The 22,503-nt window shown below is 42.0% G+C and overlaps 1 protein-coding gene across 1 annotated transcript in view; it reads left to right on the top strand.

Annotated features, from left to right (window-relative positions):
• Positions 1-1,468: 1,468 nt before the first annotated feature.
• Positions 1,469-22,503, top strand: part of stau2 (staufen double-stranded RNA binding protein 2) — an 86,110-nt gene continuing 65,075 nt past the window's right edge. Inside the window, exons 1-6 of the mRNA XM_041961332.1 lie at positions 1,469-1,538; positions 3,302-3,509; positions 4,477-4,607; positions 4,781-4,940; positions 6,689-6,824; positions 20,847-21,006. Coding sequence (XP_041817266.1) covers positions 3,311-3,509; positions 4,477-4,607; positions 4,781-4,940; positions 6,689-6,824; positions 20,847-21,006 — 786 coding nt within the window. The 5' untranslated portion in view covers positions 1,469-1,538; positions 3,302-3,310. The remainder of the gene's footprint in view (positions 1,539-3,301; positions 3,510-4,476; positions 4,608-4,780; positions 4,941-6,688; positions 6,825-20,846; positions 21,007-22,503) is intronic.

Genomic DNA, 22,503 nt, shown 5'->3' with positions numbered 1-22,503 from the left:
GTAAAAGCCTTTTATGGATTTTATGATGACATTAATTAAAACTAAAGTCCACTCTAACAGGAGTGGTGGGAATAACAATTATGAAAGAAAAGCATATTGTGTTTGGCAAAAGTATCAAAAAAAAAAAAATCTGTTTGAGGACATGTAAGTCTCATTTAGGATGTCACAACACATCAGTTGACAAACTGTTGACAGCATGATCAGTTCTCAAATGATCAAATCTGTTAAGTAATCTTTGCACTGCAGTGACACATGAAAACTTCTCATTTTAAGTATGTGAAATTAAAAAGGTTTTCAGTACTATGAATTCTACAGGCTATGTAGTTTTAGTGAAATGTGTGCTGTGAAAGCATGTTGTTGGCCAAGCTTACAAAAGTGTAAATTATTAGTCTTTATGAACATTGAGTTTTATAGTCTTGTAAATGCTAAAATTATTTAAGCCCTGTCACCGTCACAACTGGCATTCAAGAGTCATGGCCTTTACGCCACTCTTTTTACTGCAAAAACAGGGATTGCTGCATCTTATGTCAGCATGCATGTGTGTGAGAGATCAAAAACACACAATTTCACCTTTGTAAAGGTGTGTACACTGGTCCCTCTTCGAGAAAAAGCTCACCACAGCAACACAAGAAAAAGTGGTTTAGTGGCACCACCTAGTGGTCACATTACAATAATACTCTTGCTGAATGTAAGACTCCACAGTTCAATTTCTTTACCTTCTCCCAACACGCTTCTTAATAAGCGGTTTCCACTAGAGTTTGTGAGGGCCCTCTCCAGCTCTGGGACCCCAGAATCACTTCAGCAAGAACTGCACTGACTGCTGACACAGAATCCAGAGCCGGTGCTGTTGTGGTCTGCTAGACACTGAACTGCAAGGTAAACCCCTGTCCTCAGAAGTGTCCTTAAACAAAGGTAATAAATCCTACCAGCAGCAGGGAGATCTGTTCTGTAGGTGGTTGTGTGTTCTCTGGACAAAAAGGCAGTCCACCTCCAAGTTTTATCATCAATAATTAAACACACTAAATGAAGAAGCTTCCTTTAGGAAAAATAGGCCAAGTGATTCAGTTCCTCTCTAAGTTACAATTTCAGATCTCAGTGCATGTAATTTCAGTGACACTCGTGCTTGTAAAAAACGTCACATTATAGGATCATACAATCAAAATAACCCGCATGAATGCCGTGGGCAGCAAGTTTGAAGAGCTTCATTTTTGCTGTGAATCAAAGTTGCACTGTTCCAGGCTCTGAGGTAGCAAACCCGGACTAAACCATTCGCAACACCGCGGGGGTGGCTGATTCATTCAAGAGTCACCTCAAACTGTTCTGTTGGTAAATCTGCGATATGCAATACATAACACTGACCGCATAGACAAAACACAAACTTTACACATGAAATATCAAAGTGTGCAGTCTTTTGGCTGTAATTTGACGTTTTTTATTTTTGAACCCAGAAAATAACGTGGTCTGTTCCCTCTTCCATCCAGTTCTCTTTAGTGTTTGCCAATGTCGGAGGTGTAACTGGGGTCTGGCCCTGGACAAAGGTAAAAAATACCCTAAAATATTTGCCCCTTTGTTGTCGGATAGTTTCTGGATTACTCGTCACGCTGTCGCCAGTTCGTATATGATGTTGCGGTGGACTAAAATCCCCCAGACTTTCGTGGAGGATGGGGCGGTATGGAGATGCTAGCAAGAGGGGTGCTCGGCCGATCAGCCATGATGAACGTTAACCGGCTAAATTAGCGCTACTGGAGGTGGCTAGATAGTGTATATTCATCAGGAGAAATCACAATGACATATTCATGACAGCACGCATGCTTGCCACTTCTGCTGGTTTGTTTTTAGGAGCTGACATATGCAGGAAATACCGTTTTCTCGTTGGTAACGTTAGCTTCCTGCTAAACTGGACACAGTCGTAGCTATCATGTAGGTTCAGGGGTTGCAGACAACCCTGCAGCCCTGTCAGTCAACCTTAACGCGACACCACCTCCATATTCAACTTACTGTGACAGCCATGTATTCGGGTTGCTGCTCGGCGTTGAATCCGTGCATGTTGCCGCGAGAGAGGAAAAGAAGAGCAGGAAAGATTGTGACCCCGAGAAGCTCAGGGGCAGGCAAGATGCAACGAAGATAAACAGGAAAAACAATCGATTGACACTTGCATTTTTATTTTGTGGCCATGGTCTAAATCAGTTGCTGTATGGACATGCCACTGCAGTGTTGTTTACACCGGCTCGACCATAGCCCTTATCTGTAAACAGTGGACACAAGTAACACCTGTAATCACGATTCCACTGTACACCCCATTCAAACAGCTGAAAACTGTCTCCACTGAGCTGTGTGACTTTTAAACCTCGTCTCCATTTAAAGCTTTTGCCTGAAGACACTGATTTTTGTGCGCACTCAACGTTGTGATCTTAAAGATGATGTTACCGTGGCATTTTCATTCAAGATGTTGGCCATCACCTGCAGGTGCCAGGTTCAAAGGCAGCATTTAAAGTGTACAAGTGCAGTATCTCCACAGTCCAGGCTTTAGTTCTGCGTCTGGCCCTTTGCTCTGACCTCTGTGGGGGAAGTGAAAAGAATTTCCCTCATATCCCTTCAGTTCCTCCCTCATATTAATGTCAACCAGTAGTGAAGCCATCTTGGCAAGATGTTGTGATACAGTTTGTTCCTTTTAAATTATTTTTTTTTGTTTTTAATTTTACTTGATCTATCTTCATCTTTCGTTGATGAAAAACACATGGTAGCATATTATGTTACTTATTATTGCACAGCCACAGGCCGTGACCTGTGTGTAATTGCTTTCACCAAAATAATGCGTGCATGCTCAGAAAGATAAAGAAGTTAATGTGGGTTTTGTTAACTTTTCACCGAACTCTGTTAGCCTGTGCACATATCAAGTAGTAGGCTTTCGTAGCTCTCTTTAGCCTTGAATAAAATGTGATTGAGCATCCACTGTCTTGTTCGGGCTGCTATCACAGGATTCTCTCCTTTTTCCGGGGAGCTTAGCAGCAGTAACATGAGCAAAGCTCCTTCAAATAAAGCTTCATTGTCTGGGTGTATTAGCTGCCAGGGGATCAGAATGTGAGATAGGCCTATGGCTGCTCAGTTTGAAGTCTGTTCTCTAGGCCCACAGAAATCTGCCAAATGACAGCCAACAGCTTGAAATTTTTGCAAAAACTTCTTGTTACGAATTTAAAAAACTCAGATTTTGCCCAGTGCTAGTTTGTTCAAAGTGGTATGATTACAGTCTTTAATGACAACTTTGTCTCTCAAAAAGTTGTTACTTGTTGTCTGGTTCCAGGAATAGAGCATGGCTCAAGTGAAAGTACAGACCTCAGCACCCCTGGCTGGTCCTGGCCTCTCCCCCGGAGTTCCCCCGACGGCCATGGCCAGCCCAGGATCCCTGGGTCTGCAGCCCTCCGTCAACGGCACAGGCCCGGCCCCCACACCCGCCTGCCCTGCTCCTGCAGTCGGATATGGGGACGCCCCTGTGTCTGCCACATCGCCAGGTAGAACACCCCCTACCCCCTTCAGGGAAAATGAAGTGATCAGTTTGCGATAGCTTGTGATCTTCATTATTGTTCATGATGATTAGTTTATTTGATTTCTAATAAATAATGAACTATTTACATCTCATTAGCAACCTATATTTTTTGCCACAGTCAATGTAAGAGAGATGAAACGCATTGTACAGTTATTGTGTAGCCATGGTTGTCATATTCAACATTCACCGTATGACAAGAAAAGAATGATACAAATTCAAGATGCAAAAAAATCAGGATTATCTAAATAGACCTCGCCATTATCACGAACCTTGTCTGCTCTGGAGCTCTTGACCAGCTTTGGATGTAGGTAAGTGGTCAAAAGTTGCACTCGCCTGCAACTCGTGGTGACAACTTACCTCAAGATTAGTATTTTACCTGCATATGTAGCATGTTACTCCATAAACAAAACAAAACAACAACATGGAACGAGCAAGTAGTTACAGACCTGCAGCGCCTGGTCTCTTACTGCTCATTGTTAAAATCTCACGGTATTGATCAGATAACCCTGGTAAATGTTTCTCATCATGGAATTGACTGCACTATAATCCGCCTCACTCGCCTGTGTGATCCTGTAGCTTTCACATCAAAACACACCTGAGCCCCTGCCCATCTGCTGAAGAGGGGAAATCTCTGGATCCTACAAATTGGCTCATTTATGCTTTGTTTACTGAATTTTGTCCTATGTGCAGAAGAGGTGATGATTACTCATGAAATTTGTGTTGTACAACATTTCTAAAAAAAGGTAAAGCTGGGCAAGATGCATGTTGTAATATATGAATAACTAATTTCAGTCATTCAGTGATCTAACACTTAATCAAAATACAACATTTATTATGCTAATGCAGGATAATTACTAATGTAAATAGTTCTGTCTGTGATACTGTAACCATATTGCTCAGTGTGCCAAGTATTCTACTTTGCTCTGTTTTAGGCCCGCCCCAGGAGAACATGGCAAACCCTAAAGAGAAAACTCCGATGTGTTTGGTGAATGAGTTAGCCCGTTTCAATAGGATCCAACCACAGTACAAGCTCCTCAATGAGAGAGGCCCTGCACATGCGAAGGTAAGGAGTGGGGACATTTCACAAAGTGATGATGTGCCAGAGTTTTGAGTGTTTTCCGTTAAAGATATTGGTAATGCAGAATACAGGTCCTGTCGTATGGTTCTCAGAGGGATGTTGTTAAAAATGTAGTTGCTGTTGGGTAATGTCTCTCCCTCTGGGTGTCACTGTTCCAGATCTTCACGGTGCAGCTGACTCTTGGGGAGCAGGTGTGGGAGGCAGAGGGCACCAGCATTAAAAAGGCCCAGCACTCTACAGCAGCAAAAGCGCTGGACGAGAGTGTCCTTCCCAGGCCGGCGCCCCGCTCCCCTAAAGTGGACATCAACAGTAACCCAGGTACTGCAACCCCATCAAAATCGCATCGTGGAGTTTACTAACAATGTGTCTGTGAAGGATCACATTCAAAACCACTTGTTGCTAATGTGTCCAAATGAATAGCTGATATTATACAGTTGCAAAAAGGCTATTTTAGCATAGGCAGATTGAATTGTCAAAGCTACAAAGCAAGTTAAAGTGTGAAATAGAATCACTGAAGAAATCCCAGGGTGAAAACATTAATCCATATCTAATTTATTTTATATAATGTATAATACTTTAAGATATTGATAAATTGAAAATATAACACACTTTTTTTTACGTCAGCTGTGCCTCATCAGCAGCAGATAACAGATTCTGGCTGCAGCAGCCAGCTAAAGTAAGATGGGATAATGACCTGTCAGAAAAAATAATGGACCCATTAAGCTTCCCATTGAGGTTGTCAATAGTGAGCGTAGGTTTTCAGAGCAAGACTGCTGGTTGCAGATGCAAATTTTCATACTGTATTTTAACTCTTCTAAGTATTGGTAGTAAGGCAGTTTTTAATGAGAAGTTTGTCCCTGTGCCAAACCTTTTTCTACACTCAATGAGTTCACCTAAAGCATCGCAACCAGTTCCCATTTGAGGTCAGAGTATGTTTGTTTGTTAATTTGTTCATCGGTATATTTAACTAATATTTACAACCCTCTTAACCTTCTAACAGACATGCAGTTGCTGGGGAGAGATGTTAGATTGATGTGGCGACCACATGGTCAGGCCCCTCTAGCAGTTAAGGGTTCCTGATACTTCTTGTTATTACAGTATCCCCTTTGCTGCTGGAACGCTGCAAATTTCCCTGCTGTATGATTAATAAAGCATTATCTTACTATCATCTCTTAAAATGCTGTAATTTGGTTTAAAATGTTTGATTCCTGATTCCAATGACTCATACTGGGCTCCTCCAGTCAAGTCTCTATTGTTCATGTCTGTCTGACAAGTTTGATCCATGCATTAATGCCACTACCACTGAACACATCATACCACCATTAACAACCTGAACTATTCCTATAAGGTCGCATTACTGCCCTCTACTGTTCACTGTTTTGGTTGATAAGTGTATTAGTGACCTCTAAAGTAACTTCAGAGAGCAACGTTGTGCTCTGGGACGTGTCATCATACAGAAGAGAGCTGTGTGAGAGGAAGACACGCAGCACGGCATTTGTGTCCTTCCTGTCTCAATTATTAATGGAATGCTTCAGTATTTTGGATTTTCATCTTGTGGACTTTGGTTTCCAGGTGTAGCTCTCAAGCCGCTGGATGTATTTATATAATCCATGTTCAGAACAAAGCCAGTACATACAGACCCTTTCAATAAGGCCTAAGTGCAGGCTTAGGTTTTGTCTCCGGCCAAATTAATACCACTAGCCTGTCTTACCTCCCCTGCCCTCTGTGGCATTGTTGTAGTGAAAGGCCTCATAGCTAACCTCTTAATGGGATTAAGAAAGCCCTGTGATAGGTTATGCAACATCGGTGGGGAGTTGAGGGATTAGCAGTGCATGCATCATGCACAGTCAGACAGGTAGGAAAGTTCAACAGTTTCTAGGTAGAGTGCAGACATCATCATATTTTAAAAACTGAATTTGCAGCTTCAGAGAGATGTTTTATTTGCTGAGTTCAGATTATAAAGCAATATTTCATGCATTATTTTGATATATACCCTTGTTATTTAACCTTTACTACAGGTTTCCATTGCCTCAGCTTTAATCTTTCATTTTTACTTTCCTGTACAGGTAGTATAACACCCACCGTGGAGCTGAATGGTCTAGCCATGAAGAGAGGGGAGCCAGCCATCTATAGGCCTTTGGATCCCAAGCCCATGCCCAACTACAGAGCTAACTACAACTTCAGAGGGATGTTCAACCAAAGGTGAGCTACCTGAACTGTTGACCATTTCAGTCCCAAAGCTACCATTTTGATCATAACTTAGCAAATCTGTTCACTTGTAGGCAAAATGAACACGTCATTTTGTTCCATTAAGGGCTTGCTGTTTCAATAACAGTGGGATTATTCCTCTTCTTCCAGTTGACAAACTTCACATTTCTGTGCTACAGCATCATTAATTAAAATTCAGGATGGACACAGTCTGGATACTCAGGTTCAACATTAGTTCTGTCGCCTCTTGCTCTACACAGTCACTTAAGTTGTGTTTTAATGAAGCCAAACTCTCACTTAAGCTGTCCACATTCAGCGCAGTGCTGATGCTGATGACACCTGTACTGTGTGGTCAACTATATTGCAGTTCAAGGCTGAGACTATAAATTAAGCTTTAGAGGAGACAGTCAATTGCAGTGTTATAATTAGTGCCACACACCACATGACTTGTGTCTATGGAAGCATAGCGCGTTGCTTGGCAGCAGCTATGTTTTAAAGAGAGACTTTTTGAATGAATCCACTTTGGAAATGCGTCATTTTTAGTGCCTGAAATGCTGCCTTTGTGGTGAAATGATGACATGATAGCTGGATATAAGTGTCAGAGGAAAAGTTGAGCTTTGAGACTGATCCAGGGAAGTGCGGACATGCTCTTGATATATTTTGGATGGCCTGCATTGCTTCTTTGATCCCACTGGCTCAGATGTGTGTCAGACGTGGCCCTCCATATGTTCTCTAAACTAATGAATGTGGTGCCCTCATGGGGTCCCTTTGCACTCAGTCTCTGTCAACTCTCTTTCTCCCCCCCCCTTTTTTTTTTTTTTTTTTTGCTTTTACTGGAGCCATCCAGCCATTTCCAGAACTCCATAAAAATGCCACAGAGGTGCAATTAATGATCCCTCCCTCAGTGAAGGAATGTTATTTAAGAATTTGTATGTATTGACTTGCCTCACATGAAATGCAGGTACACTGTGGTCACTTTTTGGCTCGGGTAGACAACAGCAGGAAAATCAGTAACCAAGGAGGTTAGAAAAATGTAAAGCGTGTTGGACAGGGTACAGGTTTTTCCTGTGCTTGAAAGGCAAGGTGTAAATGTGCTTTCAGTTAAATGTCCTCAGATAGTAGGCTTATCCTTTATGACTATTTTAATAGAAATATTTTGCCATACTAATTTATGGTGTTATTAGTGTTCTAAATATTAGGATATCATTTTAAATACAGAGGCAAGGTGACATAAGTTCAGCATACAGTTTACAAAGTTATGAGTTATGTGGCTCCAGAGCGCGCAAAGTTCCTGAGAACATGGCAAATTTCATAAAGCCAGTGTTCATCGAAGTCATTTTCAGGAGACATATTGATTTCCTCCGGGTGGCAGTGTTTCCTCATTTTGAAAATTGCACAGTGCTGCTGTTCTAAGGTGATTGAGCACCCATTTTGTAACAAGCAAGGTAGGAATATGGTGATTTTAAGTATAGTTTTTTTTTATAAATATGGCTCTTTGTATTAACAAGCAGAGCCTGTTTATTAAAGCACTCAACAGAGAAGACCGGAACTGAGAAGCAAGCTGTTTTGCTTTTTACGCAAACTTTGGCTCATTAAAAGTCCTATGGTAAGGTATTCTGATGCCAAATGTGTGGGATTTATTCTCAAAATGTGGGTACATTGCCAGAAGAAGTCAGTGAATCAGTTGCAGTGTTGGGCGACTGAGTCTAGTCAGCAGACAGTCTAGCATCTGGCTCACATCTTCTACTATTTGATCCACGCAGGAACAAACAGGGGGTGAAAGACAAATGTCTGTGGGGTAGAGGAGAAAATCTGTTTTCCAGCATCTGTCTGTCAATGTCATATGTCTCAGTGATTGGTTTCTTAGTGACAGGCTGTATCTGTTCCTCATGGTCTGTTTTGTTTTCGTGTGCCACTTTATATGGAAGAGAGAGAGGCGAAGGGATGTGTGCATCTGCAACAGAAAAGACACAGGAGTATATATTATCCCAAGGTCACTTATGTTTTCATTAAGTCTCTTTCTTTCAGTGTAGTCGAGCCCCAGATTAATGAACGCGAGACCTCCTGAATATGAATTCTCTTCATCAGACGACTGACTGTGTGGCGGAGTGACAGGCCATATCTACAATCAGTCACCTTAATGATGCTGCAGGGAATCGAAGGTTTCCATATGCCCATGTCCTTACCTATTATGATGAATAAGAGTGATCCGGAGTCATGTTGATGGAAGATCTTACCATTAAAAGGGCAGCCTGGCTCTGATCCATCAGCGCTCTAATCACCACCAAGACCAGTATTGATTTATTCAGAAAGTGCCCTGATGAGAAAATATGGCGATAATATGAAATGTGCATTTATCAGCGTCTTAATGAATCTTATTTATGGCGAAGGGCCTGAGCATAATTTCTTACCATCCAAGTCGGCGTTTAAATCAGCGATTTGTCTCTGTTATCCTGCAGACATAACCACACCATTGTTCATTCTCAAATACTGAACATACTCAGAATGGTGCGTGTTTTTCAGCTTATTCAGTCAGTTACTGAGCTGCTGTGAAACATTATATGGAAATTCAGCCCAAATGATTCACATAAATAATCAGTGAATCAGGAAAATAGTTTTGTTATCAGGAAATGTGGTTACATCAACCTTTTTCGTGGACAGTCTCCGATTCCGTGTTATCATTGGAACACCTGATTCCGATGACTCATACTGGGCTCCTCCAGTCAATCCATGGCGCTCCCTGCTTTCCTCCTGCTGCTCCGATCCCAGGGGGGCGGGGGCGCCTGCATCCTGCATTCTGTCAGAGTTGGAATTTGGATAGGACTTTCCCTGTTAGAGCAAAGCAGAACAGCGAGAAGCCGCCCACCTCCTCCGGGCCCTCATTTGGTTATGACCGTAACGTTATGTCAGCTGGAAGAATAGTGGGTTGAATGACTGGGGGTGCTTTGCTCTGTGACATTTCCTCCTGTGATGATGTTCAGATACCGAGCTGGCCGTTAGTGCTTTCTCTGCAGGAAACAGAGAGGAAGAGTGGGTCACCTGTGCTGCAGAGGATTAGATACCTACTGTAGTGTTGTATTGGCAAGTGTGGAATATCACACCAATAGGATCGTAGATAGCAACAAAAAATCACTGCTACTGTATGCAAGTGACTTGCTAGTGATCAGAGTGAAGCATTTAGCAGCTGATTTCCCTTAGTAGTGGGTGGAGACCAAACAGGAGTTAAAAGGAGAATGAATACAGGACTTCAGATGTATGCTGATGTTCTGTGTCTGTTGAATGTGCAAATAGGCAACTGTTTCTTTATAAGGTGATGATATGCCAGTGCTGTGTTTACAGCTTGTCAGCTTGCCAGGTGGCCGAGAAAAGATTAATTACTGCAGGTTTGAAAGAAGAAAATATGGGAATTAATCACCTGTTCACCTGGCTCAGGTTTTGAATACTAAGAAAAACTGAAAGAAAATCAGATCAAGAAAATAAGTCATTAAGATTAAGATTTGACTTCATAAACACTGTAGTTGGCAATTTGTTGTATTTTTGTGCTTAATCATCTTATTTGCATGTTTCTCCTCATTATTTCTTGACGCTGTCAGTTACCTGAAGCTTTTTATGAGCCGTCCTTACCACAAGAGAACTACAGCTACAGTGTGCTTTTGTAGCTGTAAATCCAAAGGTTTCTGGGTGCATGGCAACCTGAAATCAATTCTAAACCGTAATGCTTCTGTATTTTTCTATGCAAAGCATTAGAAACCAGCAACAGTGGACATTAAGCGATCGATAGAGTTAAATACTTAAGTGTTTGGTGAGATTGGCTTTTGATTGTGGTACATAAATGGTTAAAAAGCAATATGGCTGTGTTCGAGACTTGCCTTGTGACTACATGGCCTTGTCTGTAGATCAATAGCAACCTTACATATGCTTTAGTGTGTGTGTGTGTGTATGTGTGTGTGTGTGTGTGCGCGTGCGTGTACATGCTCAAGTGTGAACTATAGAGACAGTTGCTATGGAAAGGTACCTATCCTTGAAAAAATGAATACCCTTCTCATGCCTGGAGGACATCAGAATAACACCAGACAGCAAAACTATGGCACACACACAAAGAGCGCACGCACATACGCAGGTGTGCTTTGTCATCTACATTTCTAATTGGGCCAACCTGACTCACTGAAAAGGCAAATCTGCCCATGAGCACTTTTCTATATTCAAAATTTCCTCTCATCTCTTCCTGTGTGGAGGTATCAGATATCCTCCGAGGTCCCCTTCACGCACGCTTATTTTTTTCCCCCTCGCTCACTTTCACCCACTCAAGTTTATTTTTGATATAGCTTTTATGGCCTGTTGGGATGTGAAATCTCGTATAGCCTAATTGGGACACTGTGTGTTCTTTCGTCCACTCAGTCATGCTACAGATATGGCTCTCTTATCCATCCCATCACCACCGCTGTCCAAAAACAAAAGGGAGCTGCCAAAGCCCACAAGGTACGCAGGACTTCAGAGGAACAACTTTTTATTGCATTGCTTCTTTTTTTTTTTCTTTAAATCACCCCATATCTGCGTAGATCAGTGAATCAGATGCATTCACTCATATAGTTCATAAATTACCGTGGGCAACATGCCAGAACAAAGGATAATCTGTCCAAATTGTACAAATGGGTGTAAACTCATAAAGCTGTGTTTTATTGAGGAGACTGAGGGTGGAGGAGTGGAATACAGGTCCAACATAAACAAATGCTTAGAATGATTTGTGCTCAACAGACTCAGTGACACAGAAGTCTGGTCTCTCCTTTCATCTCCTCTCCTCTGAGTGGAGTTTCGTGTTTGTGTATCCCTGTGTGTCCTCCTCTCCTCTTTTGCCTTGATGTATTGAATGTAAGAACGGACCTGAGACCACTACGTAAGAGGCAGGTTGCATCAGTAGAAATACCTTTCGTAATCCTGATTTCAGTACGCTTGGCCGACTGAGTCTGACGTCTTCCTCACAAGAACTCTCGTCTGCGTGTTTATACAAATGCACACCACGCACTTGTATCTTTTCCCAGGAAATTGGACCCCTCTTTTGCTGTAGTGCTCGAAGTGGTTTTTCTCACCTCCTGGGTCACTGTGCAGCATCACTGCTGAGCTTCCAAGACGATGCACATCAACTCCTCAACAATGCCACTCTTCTATTTCTATTTCCTGGTGTTGTTGCACATCAGCTCTGCAGAAAAGCAGCTATTTTAATCACATTCTCCTCCTGATAATTGGTAAATCCTGGCTACCGTACCTTCGCTTATTCTTTTCAACAGATTCCAGAGATGTTCCTTTGGTGGTTTTTGATCTAAAGTCATCACCCTTTATGCATTGCCACCCAGGATGCAGATGCATAAAACGCAACACTGGCAAATCCAAGCATCCTGTTGCACATTTAATTCTGATGAGCATGCCTTTTCTGGAAATAGTGTCTATTATTTTTTCCTGCCCAAGTGTACAGAGACAGTTTGTCTCACTTCATTCACCTCAGATAATTCTGACGGGGAGGACATGTTCAGAAACAGAAACAGATTTCTAAGTTTTGACTCAGTCCACATCACAATCAAGAGGTGATGAGTTTCAGAAATATCACAAATGGATTACAAATGTATCCTGAGTTTACTTTGGTTTGAATCATCCCAGCAGGAGACACCCTGTTGGATGTCTTTTAGGGTATTACTGTTAGGAGACCTGTCATCTTGTGGCATTATGATGCGTTTCAGAGTGGGGAAAGTCAAAGCAAAGTTTGTTCTGTGAAGTGATGCTGCATTTCTTCTTTGGTGGTCCCACCAGTTGAGAGCTCATAACAAAATAGGGGAATCTGAGCAACTGTGTTCAACTTCGTCTAATTGGTTTGTATTTCGCTCTCAGCAAAGCAAACCACAACATCAGTTCAGAAATCCACATTTGGAGTGGGATAGTTTGCTGCACATGTGAGTTTGAACGACTGTGTTCTCACCTGCCCTTAAATAATTCAACTAAAGGAGTAAAGAGAATTGAACCAAATGAACTAAAATGTGCCCTTTCTTGATAAATTATCTGATTGGTGAGTCACTAATTGGCTATTTTTCCTTATTTTTCACCATATATGCTCTTCTTAGAAAATTACACAAACTCTATGGTATGAAACTCTTCAGATTTGCATTCATTACATTCAACCTCGACTGCTCTTCGATGTAGCTGCATTCATTTTGAGGGGGGCTGAATGCAAGCAGCTGAATAAAAGACAACAGCCAATTAAGAAGAACCATTTATCAGTCGCTAAAATGTGTTGCCCTGAGAGATGTCTGTATAAAAAGACAAAGGCAAATCATTTGCAGGCAGAAAGGCTTTTGCGTAGAACCCAAGTCAGAACAATTTGGCAATAACAAATTCATGTTATTTCTTTTCAGAAAATGGCACCAGAGCTTTTTTTTTTCTCTTTCAGCTGAGCACTTCGTTTTCCCTTCTTAATGACAATGAACATAAAAACAGCAGGTCACAATGTAATATTCTTAATGAGGACAGCAGGGTCTGATTTTAGACTGATCCCCAGCCAGCCATTCCTCTCAGCCAGCCAAGTCTTAACAGTTGGCACTAGAAGGGCACCAGGGTTAAGAAGTTTTTTTTTTTCTGTGCCACATAAATGCACACATGTTGTAATTGCTTTGCACACACTGGCCAATCTTACTATTACTGATATTTTTCTGTGCTCCAGGAGTCAGAATTATTCACGCGATGCCTGTTTTTAGTCAGATGATTAGAGAATAATACTATTTTCCAGTGGTTGCTTTATTACCAGCATAATGATATCAGCCCTTGTTTCTTCTTTTTTTTTTTTTTTAACCTAGCAAGCCCATTTGCATTTTTTTTTTCCTGTAGCGTGCTACCTGTCAGTTACAGCACAGTAAATCTATCATGTTTGGAAACAATACTTGATGTACGGCCGTGACTCAGCAATAAAGTGTGACAGGAGAGCTGGGGTCGGTTTACACAGGGCTGGGACTCCTCGTGAGCCAGGCATGGAAGGAGGGCACGGAGACAGCACGCTGATTACAGAGCTCGCACAAAGAGAGCTTTAATCTCTTGTTCAAAATTGAAACCACAACAAACGGTAAAAACAATGAATGCTGTCACATTGGACAATTTAATTAAAATAAGTTATGAAACCTCTGTTTTATGCCCTGCGCCTGTTAGCAATTCTTGATAAATAGCTGTTGTCGGTAAAGGCAGCGACATGAGCAGAGACACCAGCTGTCTCCTGCAAAGAGATACACATTACACTGGAGGGATATGAGGTAAGAAAATACACTGCCCCATGACGGACTTTAATGAAACCCTACAGAATGTAAGGTTTGCTTATATTAAACTGTAAAATGAGAGCTATTATTGACCAGTTGAAAGTTTAGGACAGTGAACCAGCATGCAGTCACTTTTTACTCATTTTCACCTGACTGATTTGATTGTCAGTAACAATGTCCATCTGAACATTGAAAGAGCTTTTATTCCAGAGCAAGATTCACATTCTAATGCAATCCAGCACTGCTGGTTTGACAACACATAAACCATTTTAATTCACAGTGAATGAATGTAGTATCTCTGAGTCAGCTGCCTCCAGGGGACGTCTGATTGAATAACATTCATTGTGGCTTCCCTAAGACCGCTACAGGTCTCACACGCAGTTTCTCATTATCACTTCAAACCTTTTTTTTCCACGTTCGCAGTCTTTTCTGTGAACTGCTTAATGATAAACATCAGGAGGTTCACACTGTTTGAAGATACATTTACGATTAAAAGTATATTAAAGTTTGTTTATATATGATTATGAAGTTTCTGAATTGTTACTCATAATTCACTTTGTGTGAGTGGCCACCATTCAATTCAGGTGACACCATAAAGTAGTGACTGTCAACTGGTGGCTCGCGGGCCACATCTGGGCCACCAAAGCTTCCTATCTGGCCCACAGAATATTAATGAATTCAGAGAATCAATATTTCTCACTGGTGCATTTATGACCCAATGAGGTGGCTGTCATGGTCTTTTGAGATAAAAATTGAGAGTATCTGCTTTCTGAATTAAAGCTCCAAAAACTTAATTGAATAAAAAAAAAAGCTGCACTTCAGTACTACCAGGCTAAAAGGCCCAACACAGCACTTATACACAATAGATTCAGTACCAACAAAGCTGGTCTCAGTCTTGTCACCACTGTCCTCATGCTCAGCACAGTGTTTTGTTTTCAATCCCGTCACTGATTTATTTTTCATTTATTTGAATTCGTTGAAATTGGCAACTGTGGGTTGAAACAGCCTTAACTCTTTTGTGTGTACTTCATGGAAAAATACTGCTTCACGAGCAAATATTGACGAAGGAATAATTTCACGTGAAACCACTGCTCACCATCACAGTGAATCTGTGTCGCCCATGTGGATTAGCGGCTACTAACCTCAGATAGGGTCCAAGGAACTTTGAATACAACCCCCCCCCAGCACAATGACAGTGGGTGTTTTAAGCACTGTGTTTACTCGACTATGGGCTCTTTTCTCACACTGCTGTGTACTTTCTGCATTAGCAATTGCGTGAGGCAGAAGGGAAGGAAAGCAATCAATGACGGACGCAGGGAATGAAGTATGGAAGTTGGGAGGGAGAGAAAACAAGTAAAGGTCTGACAGGAGGTTGGAAGAAAGTGCAGCTGGTGGAGGAGTGAGCCTGTCCAAGTTTCTGCTTTTTTTTTTTTTTTTTTTGTTCTCCCAAATCTCTGTCATCCTTTTGCTCCCATCACAGCCCCTTCCCCTTTGCAGGGCTCTGAGTCAGTGCTGTGTGTTTATGTGTGTGCACAATTGTGGTTGAATGTATACAACCATGCATGTGTGGCCAGTTGATGTCTTGGTGGTCAAGCTCAGTGACGCTGGAAGACAAAGTGGGCCAGCACGCCCCCTCATTCCTGTCTTGTTATTTGTCTGTGTTTGGCTGGCCCACTTTCTGCTGTCTGCTGCTCTTTGCTGTTGTAGAATACGTATGTTTCCATCCTTAATACAAGAGCTACCCACAAGTATGCTTTAATTACTTTAAGGCTACCACCAGTAGCAGAGGGTAAAAAAAAGAAGTGCTGTTGAATGCAGCACTACCTTTATGCAGAAAGCCGTACAACCAAATGAATTATCTTGATGACTTGCTTGTCATACAGATGTTAGTTAAATATATCCATTCAGTGTGATTTCCTACACTGTTCCACCATCTTAGTGGGTGGCTGGTGCACCAAAATTAATAAAAACATGTTATTTAGTGCACTTAACTTGCCCATAAAGGCCCCTTTACACTGTGCCGTTTGGACATGCCCAGACAAAAGTTAACAGTTGTGAGACAAAGTTGATGAAATCTGTTCACCATTAAAAAAAATGGTGGGTTAGATCCCACCATAAGACACGTCCTACGGCTGATTTTGTCTGCATCAAAATTCATACAGTGTCCGACATTTAGGACCAAAATCAGCCACATTTACAAACCAGCCATTCGGAAAACCACGCTGGTAAACTAGCATTATGCTACCGCTAAAAACATGTATTGTTCATCGAAATCTGCCTTTCATGTTGACTACCTTTCCCTGGCTAAGACCAAGTCCACACTCACCCCCCCCCCTGCTCCGCTGAGCAGCCAACGCTTGTTGACTGTTGCGCTACACTTTCATTTTGATTGATTTGAGGAGTGCACCAACCGAGCACAGCAGATATGGCGCATAATCAAAAGGAACTAACAACACAGACCAACCAAAATGACAGCACCATCTCCAACCAATTATCACAGTGTGAGTCCAAGGCACGGAGGCCAGTAAATATACGCAGAAACCAACAGCAGAACATCCCTGACGCTGCTACAGATGCGAGAGCCCAGCCATACCAAGATCACCTACATATTAAATGATATTGTTGTGCTATATTATCAAAGCATTAAGGCTCATGTACATGGACTGCTGCAAGTATCGGCAGTCGTGCGTAGCTTAATGAGTCTGCTGTTTGATATTATACTATATTATACTGTGGGTGACCACCACTGGGGTCTCTTAACAACAACCACAGTTGACTGGGCTGATTAAGGGGAGCAATATATTCTGAACAAAATTGAATTTGATGTGTTCTCATGGGCAGAATGGCAGGTTTATGACTAAAAGGAAGTGCTGCATTTGGTTTTAATCGCTGCGGTCTGCACAAGTTTTGCCGCTCCCTATACGCTACCATCAGCACCTCGACAACGTCATGTGTTGGGTTACAGGGCACGTATTTTCAGTTTGCTTCCACAGAACTATACAAGTCCTAGTATCGCAGCGTTTTCATCTTGTTTTTAATTTGTGTGCTCCAACCATCTTGAAAGCCCCTCCATCTGGTGTGGTCACCATTAAATAAATGGGCTATGGAACATCACTGTAAATACTGGTTTGTTTCTGCGGGTGAGCTGTGTTTTTTGTTCTTATATAACTACAATATTGATCTGACCTACCTGACCTGTCACTTAGTGTAATATACTGCATATCTGACCACCGGGCTATGGAAGCTAGTGGCTACATCTGGTGCTGTGAATGTAAATATGATGCAAAATGATAAAAACGTCAAAGGATTGGTAACCTGTTCGGTTTAGGAATAAGTGTAACACATGCAGTGAGAGAGAATGAGCTTTTCTATGCAGGCTTTTAGAAAGGAAATCGTTTTCGATGCCACAGGAGAAAACAGTTTCCTGTCATTTATAGTAATATTTGCGATACCATATCTCCCGTTTCCCAGTGGGACTGTGTGTGGGCTCACCTTTGAATGTGTCTGTCTCTGTGTGTGTTCATGCACAAGTCTTTGAATGATTAAGATGAAACGTTAACCTTAACTAACATGGCTTGCATCAAAGAGAGCTGCAGGGAAGCTTCTGACCTCAAAGTGCAATTCATTACTCAGCTCCAAATGCTGATGAGTTATCATTTGATTGAATTGTGGTATCAGTCATTTTTTTTTCCCATCCCAGACTCACAGCAGATGCACACACACACACTCGCGTCATCACACAGACAGAGTGATATTTTTTGTTTCTTATTTTTTCTTTCTCTGTCAGCAGTCTCCACACCCTCCCTACAGGTGTCCTGGTCCAATTCCCTCTCTGTAGTAATAATAATAACAAAAATAATAATTGATAACACAGTACAGGCAGATCCAGCCAGCATGTGCTGATTTTCATGCTGGCCGCGGACCGCTGACGTGATTTTCCCTGCCTTTTTTTTTTTTTTTTTTTTCGTCTGCATGATTTTGATGTGTGTGCTCGCCTGTGTTCTTGGCTGACTTGCTTGTGTGTAAGCCACTACTTTCCCACGTTGTGGACTAGGGTCTCCCACAGGCCTCCCTCCATGTCCCTCTCTCTCTTCACTCTTTCTTTACTTCCCTCCCTCTCTCTCGCTCTCCCCTTCAGTCTCCCCCCTCTCTCTTTCTTATCCCTCTCTCTCCTCCTCTCTGCACCTGTACTCGGCGCTCCAGCCCCAGCTGCTCCCATCTCAGCTCAGCGCTGTTGGCCGGAGCCCATGTTGCACTTGGCATGTCCTCAGAGACCCTGGGGCCACACTTGACGTGCGAGGGCCAGGCGGGCCCCCGCCCAGGCAAGGCTCCCGTGGCCAGGAGGAGCTGAGAGCAGACGGATGAGAGCTGGGCTGTGGGCTGGAGAAAGACCTGCTGGAATTCTGGGAGTAAAACGCTGACTCATTGTTAGGTCTGCTGAGCAGGAGACTGAGGAAAGACGTGAGGAAAGAGAGAAAAGAGGAGACGTTGAGAGAAAAGACACGTGTTGTTCAAAGTTAAAGTTAATAGAGAGTCAGTATTTCTGATGTTTTGTTGAAAAATTGCTAAAATAACTACATTTAGCTTCTGGAGAACTTGACCAAGTTGACAGTTGATTCCACTTTATTGCAAATAATTTTCATAGTTTTGCCCACAGTTGTACTCACCGATAATGTTAAAGAATACCAGAATTTGAAACTCTCATACACTACTCGTATAAAATACCTTTTGATACTACTTATTAACAACTTCTATACAGTGCTCATACAGTGCTGATACATAATTGTTGAGATCCGGAAACGTGACAGTCTGGCTACAACAGATCATTTAGACGATTAGGCAGGTTGTAAACAAGCCAACAGTTCAATCACATTACAGCGTCTTTCAATTTATTTGGCTGTAAAAAAAAAAAAAAAAAAAGTGTGATGGATGTCAACAGTGAATAATTTTACAGTTGCCTTTGTTTTCTCTTTCAATTAAACGCTGGGCTAAAATCTGCATGATGCTCACGTTTCTTGTTTGCATCTGAGCAGTGACTTCAGCCCATTTCCAGCTCTCAACCATTAAACCAATAGGAATAATAGGAATAATACCCAAAACTACCAAAATAAAATAACAGATCTTAATTACCCTGTAACGTTTCGGTAACAGTGGCCAGCCTTGCCAACCTTGTCTCCAGATGATGAATCTTACTCACTTTTCCTCTTGATCCACCATGAGGTTCACATTAGTGGTTTTTGAGCGAAATGTCTTGACGGCTATGGGATGCGTTGCCATGATATTTGTAGAACACATTCACATCCCTCTCCCATGCAGGCGTCCCTGGAGGAATTGTAATACCTTTGGTGATCCCCTGACTTGTCAACTTGTCAATTATTCTCAAGTCAGAATTTGAATTTGTCCAATACTGACCACTACTTGTAAAACTGATGACATTCCCATCAGCCTCAGCTGTACTTTGTGTGAAGTGCTAATTAGCAATTGTTAGCACGTAAACATGCTAAATTAAGTTGGTAAAGATTGGCAACATTATATCTGCTGCACTTTGCTTGCTAGCATTATCATCTTGAGTATGTTAGCAGACTGATTTTTAGCATTTAGCACTAAGAACTGTCGTACGACCTCACAGGGCTGCTGTCATGGCTGTTGACTTTCTATCCTGTTATACTTTAAGACCCACAGTTTCAGTAACAGCACTTGTTGGGCTGCTGTTGAATGTGGCTCTATAGCTCGAGACCTCTTCATGTAATGTTTAGCATGTGTGCAGTTGTGATGGAAACTGCAAGAGCTTCCTGTGCACACAGATTTCCCTGTCGTCCGTATTCGAGCTTCTTGGGTTCCCCAAATTCCGAACAAGTATTAAATCTCTCATCTCACGGCTCCTGCAGTGCCAAGTAAGATGTTTTGGTATAGCTGCAAATGAATATACGTGATGTATGTATGCGCAGAGAAAAGGGATAGCTGCATTTCTGTAAAGCTTGTTTTAACTTTCTTCAGCATGCTGTGAAGTAAACTCAGTCGCATTCGCTAACTATTGATTTTCATTCTCTTATTAAAAGGCCTTGACCAAACATGAAAATATTGAATGCATTTTGGCACCAGACTCTAATCAAGATGCAGTTCCATAAATCACAGCTGCTGCTATCAATTTGTGTCCACCACATATGCTGGGTGTATGTTTTTGTGAATATAAGTGTGTACTGGCAGAGAAGAACGAGGACGGGGAGACGGATATTAAAAAGTTTGGATTCCTCCTACTGTTCTTAGCTTTCCCACTATTTCTCTTTCCTTGTCCTCGGCCCCGCAGACATTCTCAGCCCTTCTCCCCCTGACCCAGGAGGGGGTATCACACACGCGGACTCGCAGACCTCTAAATCTGCTCGGTGACAGCTCAGTCCCGCTCTGTCAGGACCCAAAGAAAGAGAGGAAAATCTATGTTCAGGGCTGGAAGAAAGAGGAGAGGATATATATGTCCCTGTGCTTTGTTTGCCATCTCTGAGCTGAGATTCAATAGCAAGACATTAGTCAAGTGGTTGGCCAACAGGCTATTGTGCAGTAATTGACCCTGACGAAGTGGTGGGCCTTTAATTTGGGAACAGTGTAAACGGTTTGAATTGATAACTCGGCTCATAATGTCTGAGCCTATATATGTATGGATGTATGTATGTAGACCAAGAAGTTTCTAATACACATTCCCTCCTTCCCTCTGTTTTTTTGTTAATTCCAGGTACCATTATCCTGTTCCTAAGATCTTCTATGTGCAGCTGTCTGTGGGGAGTCATGAGTTTATTGGCGAAGGACGCACCCGCCAAGCAGCCAGACACAGCGCTGCCATGAAGGCCCTCCAAGCCCTGCGCAATGAACCCATCCCCGAACGGCCTCCACAGGTAAACACACACACACGGGCCTATAAACAGGAAGGCTTACACCAACAGTGCGTGCCAATAGTTGTTTAACAAGCTCCTGTTGACTTCCCCTGTGAGAGTCCTTGTGGCCATCTTCAGTACATTTCCATTACTATAATTGCTTGCATGGACTAAATGACCATTTTAGACTCATGAAAGTAAAGGATCTTGGCTGGATGTCTCACTTGTCTGGATGCCACCATAACTGTACCCCTCTGCCCTGCATTGTGCTAATTGCTTTTGTTTTGGCACTACTGCTTAATGAACAAAATATTGTTTTATTAACGTAAGTTGCTCTAAGTGCTCTAGCACAGGCAGCTGCATTAATATTTCCATTGCATTTGTATTATACAGTGAATTATATCTAAATTCTTATTATTCTTAATGAGCTGCTTAAAGGAAAGGCTGCATTACTCTATATTTTTCTTACTGTTTACAAATCCTAAGAAGATGAAAAACCAACAATGCTCTTTCAGTACTCTCCAACTTTTCTGTCTGTTTGTGGAACACAACCCATTCATTCCCACTGAAGATAAATATTTCAAAATGTGTTGCAAATGTTGTAAATAGTGTATTTGTTGAGGACGATTTTTCAGCCACTCATTAATACAGATTTAATTCATAGTTTAATTCATTTTTTCATGAGTACTTACAGCAGGAGCATGATGTACGTGTGACTGACGTAAAGCGCACTATAGTGCTGATGTTCATGGCATTGAAGGAACATGACACCCAGGGCTACAGTGTGCTTCATTTTTACCAACAATGGAGGCATACGGGACAGAGGAGTTAGATCTATGAGGCTTTGTCTACACAGACAATAATTGTTATTAGAATCAATTCTTTGTTCATTTTGGTCTTTTAGTGGGATTTGACATGGGTTCCCAGCTGGAGATGACATCTTTAAAATGCTTGTTTTGTCCAAATAACAACTATAAACCCAAAAATATTCAATTAACTGTCACGTAAAACAAAACAACTTGATATCTTCACAGTTTAGAGGCTGTAACCAGCATTTTTCCTTGAAAAGTAGACATCTAAAATGACTTGTTGCTGTTGCATTTTTGGAGACACTACATAGACTTACGTTAATTTCCTGGAGACTTACCCTAACCATAACCGCTACTAGCCAAGCCCTAACCCCTTCTAACCCTAACCCCTCCTAACCCTAACCCTGACACTAACCCCAACCCAAGTCTTCATCCTTAAATTAAATGATTTACATTACGTGGACTTGTTCACATATGGAATGCGGGTTCCCACAACATGACTGTGTAAACAGATTTATGTCCCCACAACATGAGTAACACACGGCCACACACACACACAAACACACACACAAAGCTGTTTCCATTCTAGCCTGATGTTCTGCCATTCCTCCTGTTTATAAAAGGTCATTCCTCTCTCCACTCAAATTTCCCTCGAATCACTGCAGCCTCATCCCTGCAGCACTTTTGTCACCTTGTGTCCGCTTTCACG

This window comes from Chelmon rostratus, chromosome 20 (genome assembly GCF_017976325.1).
Source record: "Chelmon rostratus isolate fCheRos1 chromosome 20, fCheRos1.pri, whole genome shotgun sequence".
Taxonomy (NCBI): Eukaryota; Metazoa; Chordata; class Actinopteri; order Chaetodontiformes; family Chaetodontidae; genus Chelmon; species Chelmon rostratus.
This window is presented reverse-complemented; position numbering and strand designations above follow the sequence as displayed.